The sequence below is a fragment of the Artemia franciscana genome, chromosome 19, assembly GCF_032884065.1.
Source record: "Artemia franciscana chromosome 19, ASM3288406v1, whole genome shotgun sequence".
Classification (NCBI taxonomy): Eukaryota; Metazoa; Arthropoda; class Branchiopoda; order Anostraca; family Artemiidae; genus Artemia; species Artemia franciscana.
The window spans coordinates 28,209,186-28,224,482 of NC_088881.1; the positions used below are offsets into that span (position 1 = coordinate 28,209,186).

Below are 15,297 nucleotides of genomic sequence, written 5' to 3' on the forward strand. Positions count from 1 at the left end.
ACGCCTGTATATTCTATTGCGATAAAGCTCGCTGTAAATGTCCAAGTGGCAATCCTGACTTGCGTGGAAAAGCGTGGTAATATACAAAAATAAGAAAAAGTTTTTGTAATTATATCTATTTTTTGTAGAATTTGAACAAGAAAATAATATAAAAAAATTTTTGAAAGAACTTTGGTTCTTCTTTTTTTAATAGAATATTTATTTTATTATATTTGTAATAATAAGTACTATTTCCAAAAGCAAAACATTAACAAATGTTTTCCTTGTAGCTTAGACTAAGAAAAACATGAGTTCAAATAACTCACCCACATCCCGGTTACCAAAAGAAGAGGTTTCAAATGGAACTGAAAATTTTTGTGAAGGTATGTACAATTTGTAAATTTCATGGGAGATTGAATAAGTTAGGCTAGTCCAATGGTCAATAGATTTATTAAATAAAAAGTAAGGAAATATGTAAAAAAACTTCTTATTCTGTAATGCAGAAAAAGCTATAGTTAACATATTATTAAAGCAATCCCACTATATTCCATCCTAGTGCAAATATATTAGCCCATGAGCCCTGCAGGCAGTGGGGCAAGATCTAGGCTATATTCTATATTTATTCAACAAAGTGTGATAAAACTAAAAAATAAAACAAAAAAACCTCAAACTAGGTTTATTAAATAAATATAGAATACAGACCTTGCCCTGCTGCTGCAGGGCTCATGGACTAATGCACTTTACTCTATAGGCTAGGTAGTGTTACCTGTAAGCAAGCCCACTTTACACATTTTTAGTTTGCCCCATGGAGGAGAAGGGTCAACCAGAAATAGATATGCTTCTCTAATAATGACAAAGAAACAATAACCAATCATCAGAATCTTGTTATGTACAGCAATATAAGCTTAGAGCACTTGGAACAAAGCTTAAACATTTACCAAATGAAACTTTCAGGAATCAGTCTACAGCTAAATTATGTCCTGAGAAGGTATTTTGAGGTTCCTATCTTAGTAAATTTATGACAGTTCATATAACTGACTTACCAATAAAGTGAACCTACTACTTGATGCCTTTTTTTTATGTTCTTTATGAATATAATAATTACTTCTATTGCAAATTCAAATTTAAGGTCTTTATGACCTAACCTAATTTAACCATATTATAAATAGTCTTAATAATGAGAAATTGTAGTATTAGGCCTATTTCTCAAAAACAACCAAGATAACAGCACTGAGAAAATGTCAAAACAATGTCAAAGAAAATGTCAAAACATTATTTTGTCAAAAACAAGCAATAACTCATAGTTTAATTGAAAATCTTTCATTTTTAAGAGCTCAAAAGTGCTTAAATTTGAATTTATGGTAGAAGGTTTATTATATTTGTAAAGAACATAAAAAGGCATCATGGGGTATGTTCACTTTATTGGTAGGTTGTCAGTTAGGCTACATGAGTTGCTTAATGGTACCAATAGTCTGGTTAGCCCCTGCTACTGCAGCACAGGTGAGGCAGTTGAATTATTAATCCTTTGTAGACTATTTAATTCTATTAATATGAATATTGCATAGGGGTGAGGGTTAAAGTTATTTTCTAATGCAAATGCATGTTAAATTTAGATTTGGGACACAATTCTGACTTTAGAGGAAAACAGCCTGTTAAAATAAATTTTACCTATATACAGTATAAATTATGCATTTCCTATGTGTTTTTCTGTTTCCTGATTTTGTCAGTGTTGACTCAATTTATGGGTACACAGATTGAAAAAGATTATTCATTGAAAAATTCATGGGAAGTTTTCAAAAATAGCTAAAGTAAAATTCTACTTTTGAATATCTTGGAAAGGGGTTAGGCTAGGAAAAGGAAACTTTGAAGGATGGGTGTACAGGCTACAGTATGTCCTTTGAAGGTATTTTGAAGCACCCACCCCTACTCCTTCTCCCTCTAGAGGGTCCTGACCTTTGATGACCTTTAAAAATCTGTGTGATATAAAAGTAAAATCTCAAAATAAGTCATCTGCTTAAAAAAAGTAGACTACAACAAAATTATTTTCAGCTTCACAACAATGCCATTCAATGCCATTTTATAAGGCTTTAAAGATGTGTAAATACATTTCCTAAAAAAAAACAACAACATTGATATGGCTTAAAATTCTAGCCTACTCAAATAACAGGACTTGCATTTTCAGAATTAGAGCCAGAAAAAAAAACTGATAGCCCTTATTGAAAATTAACATAAAATGTTGTCTTGTAAAAATTTCAATTTGGTAACAGACCTGTCATGTAGGTGAATTTCAGGATCCTCTAGAGGGAGTGGAGATAGGGGTAAAATTATGACACAATAATTGTAACTATGAATCCATTTAGCCCTTTAAATGTTTCTTCCATTCTCCTTTGAAACTCGTCTTTGGTTAAAATTATGCTAGTTTGCATTCTCAGAGATGAGTATCTTCCATATATGGGGGTGAATGTCATCATGCAAGATGTACTTTCAGACAGTACAAATGACCAATACCCAAATTGTGCATCTAGTTTGCTGAAATCAGTAGGACCATGAAGTTTTGATGTTGCATTTTTTAGTGTTGGTATAGGGTAATATGGCTGCCTTTTGTATATGTTTAAGTCTACTGAGTCTATGCATAATTGAACACTTCCATCTTTGTTCTCTATGATTACCATTGAATTTACCCAATCTGTGGGTTCAGTAACCTTCTTGATTATACCATCTCTCTCTGTGTATGTCTCCTGCTGCAGTTTACTCTTCAGTGCTTCAAGAATTCTTTGGGCAGGATATACAGTTGGTACAGAACCTTTCTTCAGATGTATGCTGCATTCACTCTCCAGACAACCAATACCATCAAAGACAGTTTTGTAGTGATCTTGTATGTAGATATTGGATTTGCTTGAAAAAACAATTAGGATCAGCTTAATCAATTCTACATTGATGCTTGACCTGTAGCCAATGATGGGTATGGATAGTGAGTCAGCAATATAGAATTTGTGGGTTGCTGCTTTGCTGAACTTATGGCTACATAGTAAATCACAAGCTCCAACAACTCGTTTCTTGGAACCACAATAGCTGGTGAGTCTTTGACTAGTTGGATGAAGCCTTTGATTAGGATTGAGCTGATCAAAGATTGATTTAGAAATGATATTAGCTTGGGCACCTGTATCTAGCTTGAAGCAAACAGGAAGCTGGTTGTTTATTACCAGGGTAACCATTGCTTCATCCTTCTCACTCTTCTGATTAATAATGTACAAGGGTACTGTATCATCTTCTTCTCTCCACAACAAAAGTAGCATTCTTTACATTTTGGGGCATTGCTTGTGAGTTCTCTCTGCCTGCTGAAGTAACATTGGGGTAAGTTGCCAGTAACAGCATCTATTTCGTGTTTGATAGGTACAGGCGTTCTTCTGCAGAAGGCCTTTAACTGAACCTGGGTTGTGGGTTCTGCATCTTGTTATAAAATTTTCTAAAGTTAATGAATCCTCTTCAGCCAAGAGTCTCTCCATGGCTGCCTTGTTTCTTATTCCACAGACAATTAAATCATGAATCATGTTCCTTGTAAAGGCAAAGTTTGGCTAATGTCTTAAAGTCAATAATGCATTTTTCCACACTTTTGCCTTCTAACTGGCCCTGCTTTTGAAAAGGAAACCTAGTAAAGAGAGTAATTTTCTTTGGGCTAAGATATTTCTGAAACTGTGCTAGGAGAGCAAAATAATCTCTGTCAAAATTAGGAGGTAAGCACACAAACTTATCCTATTCCTCTGCAAGAGAATTGGAGTCCCAATTTATAGAAGGCTGTTGAACATCTATGGTAACTTGAGGAATTCCACTTCTGACAGCATGCAATATCTGTATTAATAGGATTTAATGACCCAGGCTACTTACAAAATAAAGCAAGCATGGTAAAGATGCAAGCATAAAATAAGCAAAAGCATTGCATAAGCATGGTACAGAAGCACAGGCATAGCAGGAGGCTGTATCCTATACACACCAATTCATGGTATATATTTGCACATTAGGGGAGGGGGGCATCTAAAGTCCTTTTTTGATGCAAATGAATGTTAAATTTGGGATACAGTTCTGACTACAGAGATAAGTTTGAACTTTACCCCTCCCCCCTCCCTGGTGTGCAAATATTTACCCTGAATTGGTATAAATAGAGGTAGAAATAAGCTTCATTTCCAATGCAACTGCATGTTAAGTTTGGATTCAGGATGTAATTCTGACTTTAGAGACAAGTTTATTTCTTAGCTACCTGGATAGTCTGCTAGTGTAACCATTATCCTATTTCTCTTCATATTATGAAGTAAAAATTGTTTCCTTAAGATGTTAAACCTCCAAGAGCCCAATTGACACATTAAATTAGTGAATCTTTACTATGACATTATACCTTCATTAAAGAAAAGGTAGGATAACCTGACTTAAATTCAGTCTCATAGCCTAGCAAATAAAGGCCAAAAATAGGTAGGCAAATGAAGACTGTTTGGCAAACTTTGAGTTTTTTTCCATACCTTTTTTGATTGCTTGGAATTTATGAAGTAAAAAATCCCTAAATCATGTAAAATAATTCAAGGAGACTTCAACATTCATCATAGCCACTGACTGAAAACTCATACAACTGATGCAGAAGATGTAGCTCTGCTAGACCTGAGTCTTGCCTATGGCCTGTGGCCTATATGCCTATGGAACAGCTTGTTGAATTCAACACTTATATTGGCCTTCATTGATCATCCTGGCCAGATCTCTTCTTAGCTGATCATTTGGATTTCTTTATTGTTGAAAGCTATCCTTTTGCCAGCAACCATGTGACAGTTATAGCTTGTGGAAATCTCAAAATGCATCCACCTGTAAAGCACAAGCAGATCATCAGGCAGTGTCACTGCATAGACTAGGATGGTCCACAAAACTTCTTATCAGCAAAGCTGTGGAGTAAATTTTTAAAAAGAAGCCCCACGTAAAGCAGCAGCACTTTACGAAAAAGCAATTACAGATGCCATTGAGCAATTCATCCCATCAAAAACAGTAAAAAGCCTTGGTTCAATACTGGCTGTAGAAAGGCAACCCAGGCCATAAAGTCACTAGAAATGGCACTCAACTGAATCCAGTGAGGCCTGTGCTGTTTTTATTAGTGCTTGAAACAAACCTGCTAAAGCTGCATGTCTAGTTGGAACCAATTACATACACAAGTTTGTAGAAAAACTGAAAAATGCCCCTGCAAAGAGGTGGGAAAGGGTTATCAAAGAAGCTCTACCATAATCTAAATCAACATCAATTCCCTCAGTTTATGCTAAAGGGATGATAATCCAGTCAGGCCAGGAAAAGGCAGATGCTCTTGAAAAAGTCTTTTCAAAGGTCTCCTTGATGAAGATGGAGTCTCCCCCCCCCCTTTCTGCCACAAACAGATGCAAAAATCACCAGCGTTAACATAACTGTTAGTAAGGTGCTCAGAATGCTAAGCCAGCTGGATATCACAAAGCTTCAGGACCTGACAGGATTCCCAATCTCATCCTAAAAAGATATGCCCCTGAACTTGCTGGTCCTCTTCCTTCTGTAGGAAGCAGGATCATTCCTGAAAGTATGGAAAATTGCCCATGTGGTCCCTGTTCCAAAGGCAAAGTCTGACCTTACTAATGTAGGATTGTATTGTCCAATAAGTCTGCTGTCCTGTGTAGGTAAAGGTTATGAAAGCATCATTAATAAGACCCTTTACCAATACCTTGAGTTGCATCTGTTGTTGACAGACTTGCAATGCAGTTTTTGCAGACAACAGTCTACATTAGACTGTTATATTTTACAGTATCAAGAGTGGGTTGAGCTCCTTTCTGGCACAATATTTGCCTTCTCTCCTTTGACATTGCAAAAGCCTTTGATTATGTAAGGCACAAGGGATTCTTTGTAAACTGAAAGCCAATGGAATTCATGGTCAGCTATTTCAGGTGCTTGCTGACTTTCTTTGTCAACAATCATTGCAAGTTGTCCTCAATGGCTTCATATCAAAAGACCATCAAGTGTTATCAGGAGTGCCCCAAGGAAGTATTCTTAGCCAACTCATTTCTTGGTGTTCATAAATGATCTAGGGGACAACCTTTTTGAGAAACCTCACTACTTTGCCGATGACACAACCACAAAATATCAATTGCAAAACGTGAATAACATACCTAGTAAAGAACAGAATGGACAGAAGGAGTTTCAGACTGACCTGGAGAGAATTGAGGCATGGGCAGATGCATGGCTTGTAAGTTTTGACGCATTGAAAACAAAAGAAGTCCTAATTTCTAAGGCGTGTAACATGAAGGTTTATCCTGATTTTGTCTTCAAAGGAGAGGCAATAGCGCGAGCTGATACACTGCGCCTACTTGGAGGTAATTTCTCTTTGGATCTCTTATGGACTGAACATCTCAGTAAAATTAGATCCTCTTCTCCAAGAAGTTAAGAGTTATCCTAAGATGCAAAAGTCTTCTCCCTGATGAGTCTATTCTGCCACTTTTCATTTTGTCCATCAAACCTGTCATGGAATATGCATGTCCTCTCTTTGCTGGTGCACCAAAAAGCCACATCACTCCACTCCAATAAATTTAAAATTGAGCAGTTTGTGCTGAAACTTCTGGTAACACAAAAGCTAAAACCCCATAATTGATCCAGGAATGCCTTGATGTGGCATTCGTGTCATTTTTTTTACAAGTACATGTATAACCCTCCATCAGATGAGCTTTCAAAGCTCGTTCCTGATAGAATAAAGCCCTTGTGATCAACTTGCCGAAGTACAGCTCGTTAAGACTATCTTGAGCAGGGTACTCCCTGCCAAGAATATTTGAAAACGAGTTTCGCCTGGAATAAAAAACTTAATAAGGCTGAGCTGTTCAGCACCTTTTTTTCAGAAATGGCCTGCCACTGAACATTTAATAATAAGATTAATCTAGCCCACTTTAGTACCTTTGTATTCCCTATTTTATGTTCTTTCCATATGTTATGGTTGCGTTTCTGCCTGTGCACCTCATTTGTCCTGATTATTCCATACATTACCATAAGAATACATTTCTCCATATTTTTGCATATTGTAATATGCTGTGTCTTCATTGTCTACTGTTTTTTTTTTCTTACATTCTTAATCCAGTAAAAATAGAAGGTCAAATGGTTTTTATGCAATTGTTTGATAAACTATTGTTTGAAATGGTTCAAAAATGTGTATAACCATAGAACAAAACATCAAAATCTGATAAGTAGAAAGATTCTGCATATTATAAAGTAATTCGACAAAAAATAAAATCACAAAGAAAAGAAGTACGAGGACACAGCCAGTGAAAAAATTGAAAATTAAATCAAACTTAAAATAAAATACAAAATTAAAATACAATTACCCTTTCTCAGTAATGGTGAAAGGATAAAAAAGAGTTACCTTTCACTGTGTGAAATACAAATGAACCTGAACCTGTTACTGAGAAATGGTAATCATATTTTAGTTTTGTGTTTTGTATAAAGTTTTTTTTATCAGTTTATTCTGCACTGAGGATGGTCAAGTGGAGGTCTTGACCCAAATATTTGCATAATTTTTAATTTTTTCACTGGCTGTTTATTGCCCTCATTCTTCTTTTTTTTGCGATTTTGTGTTTTGTCTTGATTAGCCAGTGTGGTCTCAGAAATTATTTATAAAGTAATTCCTTATGTATGCAAGGGCTTGGGCCTATATCTTTGGACCATCAGGGGAGAGGGTATGAGTAAAGTGCCTTGTTAGATATGACAATATTTAGAAAGAGAATAAAAAGAAAAATCTAGTTTTGGAAACTTTTCTTTTACTAGTATGTTTTTTAAAAACCTGATTAAAAAAGATTCTGATTAAAAATAATGTGATAAACAGTTATAATCATTTTGTAACTTTTCAAATTTTATTTTTATTGAAATGAAGTAGAGGGCGTAGTTAATAAATAAAAAAATATGAATTATTAATCAATTAAAAAAAATATTAAAAATGAAACATTATTAAATTTAAAAGATCAAAATAATCAAATTAAAATAATAAATAATAATTATTTAATTCAAGTATTAAATAAAAAGATAATTAAAGCATAAATTATTAATTTTATTAATTCATTGAAAATATTTTCTTTAATTAATAGAAATTTTTTTCGAAAATTTGGCCTGAAATTTTTTTAGGAGAGAGGGTGGGGGAGGGCTAATCAAGATTTTGCCCCGGGCGTAAGAGAGGCCAGAACCACCACAGGCATGGAGTAAAGATATGAAATGTAAAATAACCAATGTACATAATCTTTTTTTACAGTTACACAACGTTGGATGAATAGGAAAATAATAGAAATCTTATATAGCCCCAGTAGCTAAAAATTTAATAATTAATCATAATTTGTAGAAAAAAATTACAATTTGCTATGAAAACTTAAAACTAGGTTGAACAATTATTTCTTGGTCGATTTAGCTATTGATATTATTTTATAGACCAGGCTTGTAGTGTTTCCAAAGCTACTGTTGTTGGTATTTCGTTAAGTCTTCATGGAAACTTGTTTTCCCTTAAACAGCGATTATTTTAATAATCCCTAACTTACGTTTTAACTTGCCTTTAGAAGTTAACTTACGTTTTCTTTTGTAAAATACTTGCCAGAATTCCGTTGGATTGTTGGAATAGACAAGCTATTTTTGAGCTACAGTAAAGACAGTGGCCAAATATAGCTCTAAATTATAGGGGGTTCTAAAAGTTGAGGCAAATATGCTAGATGTGTGCTGGAGAAATTGTTTAAGGATAGTTCTAGTTGCTGGCCTGACTGACTGTCAAGGAAACACAAACCTATTGGAAAAAATGGAGTTCAAGCTCACTTTCTAGGGTTATTTGACCAACCTTTTTAGGGTTATTTTGGGCCAAATAAGAAGCAGATCCTCCCCAAACGGGGCAGGAAAATGTCCTAAGAAAGGATTTAAAGGAATTTGGGACATTATGAATGGGGGTAAAGCTTGTAACTCTGAGTAGAGGGCTGGGCTGTCACCAAGGCAGAGCTAGAAAAAGTCAGAAATTTGGCTAAGTGAGAAAAATCATCAGAGATTTGGAGAAACATCAGAAGCTGACTTTTTCTCTTTTTAGGCTTACCCCTCCCCCCGCTTTTTTCCTCTTAGTCTTATATGTATTTTACAATGTATTATTTACATGTATCTTTACATGGCATAATTCATATCATGCATATGCCTTTTAAGCATTTTACAAGTCAACAATAACAAAGTTATTTAATTATTTAGCAATAACAAAGCTCATTACTTTCAATACATCGAAATTTTGTGTTATTGGCCATGGAAGGTGTGAGGTGTGAAGGTGAAGGTGTGTGTGTATGTTTTCTGTCTCTCCTTTATAATATTTCAAGGATTGATTTACCTTTATTCATTTCATTCATGCTCTCATTTGGAATTGATGCTGTTCTTTTTAGTTTTTATAAATGTTCCCAACGATTATATTTTGTTATACCACTCGATGTTGCTCTTTTATATATATATATATATTTGTAAATTGGCAAGTAGGCGGAGAACTTCTATTCAAAAATATCTTAAGCAACGTTGTTTCCCAATTATGGATGTCCATTGACTTGTGAATATTTCACGTCTTCAGCGGGTACTTCTTTTATACACTCCCAGTAGTATGTCGCCAAGCCTCGTATTTTTGAAACCCTGTCCACCCATAAATAAAGATGTAAGGTCTGATAGATTCGATGATAATCGCCCCAGACAACCCTTAAGAAACAATAACTAACAACTATTTATAGCAGCTTAATTTGAAAGACTATTCTTCTTGAAAGACTCGTGGAAAAACAAGGCTTAAGATGTTTTAAGCTGGAGCGTAAGTTGCTATGGAGAAGGGGACCACTGACCCCCCAGACCGCATTTCGTCCCCTCCAGATGAAACTTAGTTTTTTTTTTTTTTTTAATATTGTCAAAACTAAAATAAGCTTGCGTAATTCAAGCATCCTCAGGAACGGGCCAGTTTTCTTTACTATACCTTTGTCTTTATGGTACTATATGGCTCGTTTTTCAGTTTTCACTGCTATTTTCATTTGATTTTGGGAAACTTACTCCAAGTTTGTCCCTCCCTTCCCCCCCAGAATTTTGACAAAATTACCTCACTGGTTTTAATATTCCTTAAGAAAGACTCCTCAAACACAAGTGCCGTTGAATCTGACTGAGAAATATTTTTAAGAACGTTTAAGACTTTAGCGTAAAGAGCGAGGGTTGAGAAAGGGACAACCCTCCTTATATGTGGAATATTTTCTGTTGGTTTTGAGTTTTAATGCAGCTCCTAACTCTCTTTTTTATTTAATTTCGATTAAGAGACATCTCTGCTTCAATCCTCCCTTTTGCTACGTCTGCCTATCCTGTTTTGGTCATTTGATAAGAAAGAACCAGGCCCGGTAATCAATTTTGTTAATTCGTAAGTCGTTAAGTTACACACAGGCGTGGTACTACGATTTAGTAAATGATAGTAGTGATGTTTTCTGTGATACTTTGGATCCTTCAAAACTTGTATATCATATCAATATCCTATTTCCCCTTTATATTCATCAAAGACTTCCCTTGGTCATGACGTAAGTCTAAGTGTGTCTATTCTGAACGCGGAACAAAGCAGATCCTTCAGTCTGTCCGCGAAACTTCGTTCCAGCAGGACGAGATCGGAAAATCATGTCAACATAAAGGCATTATTTTGCATTTCGATAAATGACTATATTGATATTTTTTCAACATTTTGGAGCCCTGAAAGCTTGTTTCCTGCTTCAGTTTCCTGGTATATAATCCTCTTTCCTCTTTTTAATCTTCTTAGTGCAGCCTCGTCTTGATTTCGATTTAGATAGTCTTGTTCAATCTGCTTCAGTAATTTGAAAGGCTGTATGAGACAAAAAGACCTCATATCCATCATTCTGTTTCGTGTAATTTACCAGAAAGCTTCGGGTATAATTTAATTTTAATATTTCATCCAACATCTGTTTTGGTAATTGAAAAGGCTTTATGTTCTGATCGGTAGTTTTGACATTTTGTAACCTTCAAAACCTATTTTCTATTACATATCTATTATTTTCTATACTATTTCTATTATTTATTATGTTAATTTATATTTATATTTATCATATCTATATTCTATTACAGAGTCATCTTTCCCCTTCCTAGTCATCGTAGAGCAGCCTCAATCTCGATTTCGGTTTAGATACAAATCTGAAATGACGGGTACGCACGGGTCATTAATGGGAGAAAATCAGGACAAAACAAAGAAAACATACCCAACAGTACAGGTAAGTTCGATTCATCAGGTCTATAAGATAGATAAGATTTATTCATTATGATTTAAACGTAATTTATTCATAATGTAGAGCCGATTTCCGTTAAAGCTACTTGGCATGTAGAGCAGAGAGAAGACATGTTTTTCTCTTTATTATTTTTCTTTTTTTTGCTGGGTTATGTTATGAAAAAACCTAATGATTATAACATCACTAAGCAAAATAAAAGAAAAATAATTGAAAAGAAGAATAAAATTAACTGGATTTTAGATTTAAATCAATCCAACACAAATAAAGGGAAAAAATCGTCAAAGACACAAAATTTTTTTTACCTTTGTTTGGATGACCTCGGAACTGATTCAGGCAACTTATTCCATACGATTTTATTCGCAAAGGATTTAAGTCTGACCTAGGATTTAAGTTTGAATGTGATTTGTATTTGATAAGCTTGTTTTTGATATCGAGAGATTATTTATTTGAATTATTCCATGACATCCAGAGAAACTGCCAGCCAATCCCAATTTCCGTGAAAGTAGTGGTATAATAATTTATTGCAATTTAATTATTGCAAAAAATTGTAAAAAAGTTCTTTATAAAAATTCATTCGGCTATGCAGCAAACCGAACTTTGCGAGATTATGGTGGTTAATAACTAAAGAAATAAAAATAAAGAATAGAGTAAATAAGGTGAAATAAAATATCTGAAAAATTAGTGGGTAAAGCTATATACTGCCATGGGTGGATCCAGGGGGGTGTACAGCCCCCCAGGATGTTTCTGGTGCCCTCATTTGTTTTTATTTTTCTTTTCTACCCTTGCTTTCAATAAACTTGTCAGTTTGGTTTATTATTGGTGCACTTGCCACATTGGGCTCCCTCCTCCCCCATGATTCTGCTCTTGATCCGCCTTTGTTTACTGCAAGAAACCCAAATTCTACCAAACACATAAAATATTACATTATATCACCCAGAATACATAGAAAATAGTAACTATAACTAGATAAATTAACATATTTCGATATTTCAACATAAATCAATATTTCAAATGAACACTTATCCAACTATTCCATAAATAATTCAATTTCAAATTGACCAAAACCATGTAATTCTTATTTGCCATGGATTAAACTTGTTCCAAAGCTTATGCTTCATAGATGTAGCGTCTGAATTCTCAGAGATACAGAGGTTCATCTGGTTGTCATGAGTGTTTTAGATCCATTGTCGGTTTCTTTTAGGTGTTTTGGCCCAAATTCAACAATGAAATACTCTAATTTGTACCATAATGTTTGTTCAAATGATAGTTAAAACTTTTGTCACAATAATATACAATGATAATAATCACGCTACTGTCATAATAGTATGGTGGTATAAGTCAAAATATAAAACAAGAGCTAAGCGCTCATATGGCGCTTGTGACGAGGTCGGAAGAGCCAAGAGCTCATATGGTATGAGTTCTGGCAAAATTCTAAGAATCAATATATTGCTTTAAAAGGAAAATCAGAAGCTTAATGCCGGTCGGGATTTAAAATAAGAGCTCTGAGTCCCGAGGTCCTTCTAAATATCAAAATTCATGAAGATCCGATCACCCACTCTTAAGTTAAAAGTACCTCAATTTTTCTAATTTTTCCTCTCCCTTCAACCCCCCAGATGGTAGAATCGGGGAAAACGACTTTATCAAGTCAGTTTGTGCAGCTCCCTGACACGTCTACCAATTTTCGTCGTCCTAGAGTCTTCGAGTTTGAACCCCACCCCCCAACTCCAGAAGCACCAAACTCGCCAAAGCACTGAACCCCACCCCCTAACTCCCTCAAAGACAGAGGATCCAGTCCGGTTACGTCAATCACGTATCTACGACATTTATAAGCATTTTCCAAGATTCCTGGTTTCCCCCTCCAACTCTCTCCAATGTTAACAGATCTGGTCAGGATTTGAAATAAGAGCTCTGAGACATAAGTTCTAAATATCAAATTTCATTAAGATCCGGTCACCCGTTCTTAATTTAAAATACCTCCATTTTTCTAATTTTTCCAAATTATAAACCCCCAGCTCCCCTAAAGAGAACGGATCCCTTCCAATTATGTCAATCACATATCTATAACTTGTGCTTATTCTTCCCATCGAGTTTCATCCTGATCTCTCCGCTCTAAGCGTTTTCCAAGCTTTCCGGTTTCCAAGATTTTTGGTTTCTCCCTCCAGCTCTCCCCCAATGTCACCAGATCTGGTCGAAATTTAAAATGAGAGTTCAAAGCACAAAATTCTTCTAAGGATCGCATTTCATTAAGATCTGATCACCCATTCGTAAGTTACGAATATCTCATTTTGTCTAATTTTTCCGAATTACTCCCTCCCCAACTTCACCAAAGAGAGTGGATCCAATCCACTATTCTGTCACATATTTCTGTCACATATCTTGGACTTGTGATTGTTTTTCCCACCAAGTTTCATCCCGATCCCTCCACTCTAAGTGTTTTCGAAGATTTTAGGTCCGCCCCCCAAACTCCCCGCATTGTCACCGAATCCAGTCGGGATTTAAAATAAGAGCTCTGAAACACAATATCCTTCAAAACATCAAATTTCATTAAGATCCGATCATCTGTTCGTAAGTTAAAAATACCTCATTTTTTCTAATTTTTCCTATTTAACTGTCCTCCCCCACTCTCCCTCCCTTCAGATGGTCAAATCGGGGAAACGACAATTTTTAATTTAATCTGGTCTGGTTCCTGATACGCCTGCCAAATTTCATCGTCCTAGCTTGCCTGGAAGTGCCTATAGTAGCAAAACCGGTACAGACAGACCGACAGACAGACCGAAAGAATTTGCGATCGCTATATGTCACTTGGTAGATACCAAGTGCCATAAAAAAACGAATGTGAGCTTACAGTACCATTTTGACCCGGAATGGATTTGTACTAATATGGTAGTACCGTCATATTACAAACAATCACTAACAGCACTTAGTTTCTGTTTTCTTTTTCTTGTTATGCTGAAAAATAGTTTTCTATTTCAATTCAGTTGTGGAAGTGAAAATATAAAAAACCGAATGTGTTTTTTGTATATGAACTTGCTGTACCATTTAGACCCGGAATGGGTTTGTACGTTTTTCCCCTAGTGTGGAATATCTGTTGGTATCTAATTGATTAAAATAAACCGCATGGGCTCTGCCAAGGAGGGACATGAGGGGAGGACAAAACTGCAAGAAAATACAAAACTTCACTATTGAACGTAAAGCCCACTTCTAATTTTTCCGCTTTATACTCTGATTTATCTATAACTTAGTCATGTCTATTCTAATTAAGATATCACTCCTCGGAAATACATCAAATCCATTCCTTGGAAAGTTAAACCCCATCTCTCGGCAGAAGTTCCTCGTGGCGTCCTGGTGACAGTGCAATGTAGAATCAAAAATCCGAATGTAGACTGTAGACTACTGTTGTAGTGTGATTCCAAAAATAAGTACTGTAATATAAATAATCCTTTTTTTAGAGGGGGGAGGATTAAGCCCGTCTTTCTCTTCTTGGTTTATTAGGACCACTAATATTGCTACTAACGACTCACTGCAGCACCAAGCCGCCTGAGGCTAAAACAGCTGCGCACGGTGCTCCTTCACCGCAATCTATTCGAAGTTTCACTCTGTACCCCCTCCCACGAAGTTCCGATTTCCTTTAAATCCTTTTTTATGAGTTCTTCCCACCCGGCTCGGGATCCATCTGCTTTTAGTTTTTTCGTAGATGGATGGTCAAAAAGAACAACCTTTGGGAATGTGTCATCCTTCATCCGTAAAACGTGTCCTACCCATCTCAAGCTTTCTTTTGTTTTTGCCCCAGAAAGTAGGATATGACCAAATATTTTGTACAGATTGTTGTTTCACCTGCGGTCAATCAAACGGGTACGTAAAAGCATCCGTAGACAATGTCTTTGGAAAATATTTAACAAATCTTTCTCTGTCTTTCAAGGTGTTTCAGGACCATACTTGATCTCTGTTAATACCCTAGGTTTTACTAGTCTAATCCTAGTTTACAGACTTATTTTCTTTTTCTTCCAAACCTTTTCAACTGTAAAAACACTCC

The 15,297-nt window shown here is 35.5% G+C and overlaps 1 protein-coding gene across 1 annotated transcript in view; it reads left to right on the forward strand.

Annotated features, from left to right (window-relative positions):
* Positions 1 to 220: 220 nt before the first annotated feature.
* The window catches only part of LOC136039518 (nuclear factor NF-kappa-B p105 subunit-like), a 152,139-nt gene continuing 137,062 nt past the window's right edge, over positions 221 to 15,297 (forward strand). The window contains exons 1-2 of the mRNA XM_065723316.1: positions 221 to 362; positions 11,107 to 11,249. Of these exons, the coding sequence (XP_065579388.1) occupies positions 287 to 362; positions 11,107 to 11,249 (219 nt within the window). The 5' untranslated portion in view covers positions 221 to 286. The remainder of the gene's footprint in view (positions 363 to 11,106; positions 11,250 to 15,297) is intronic.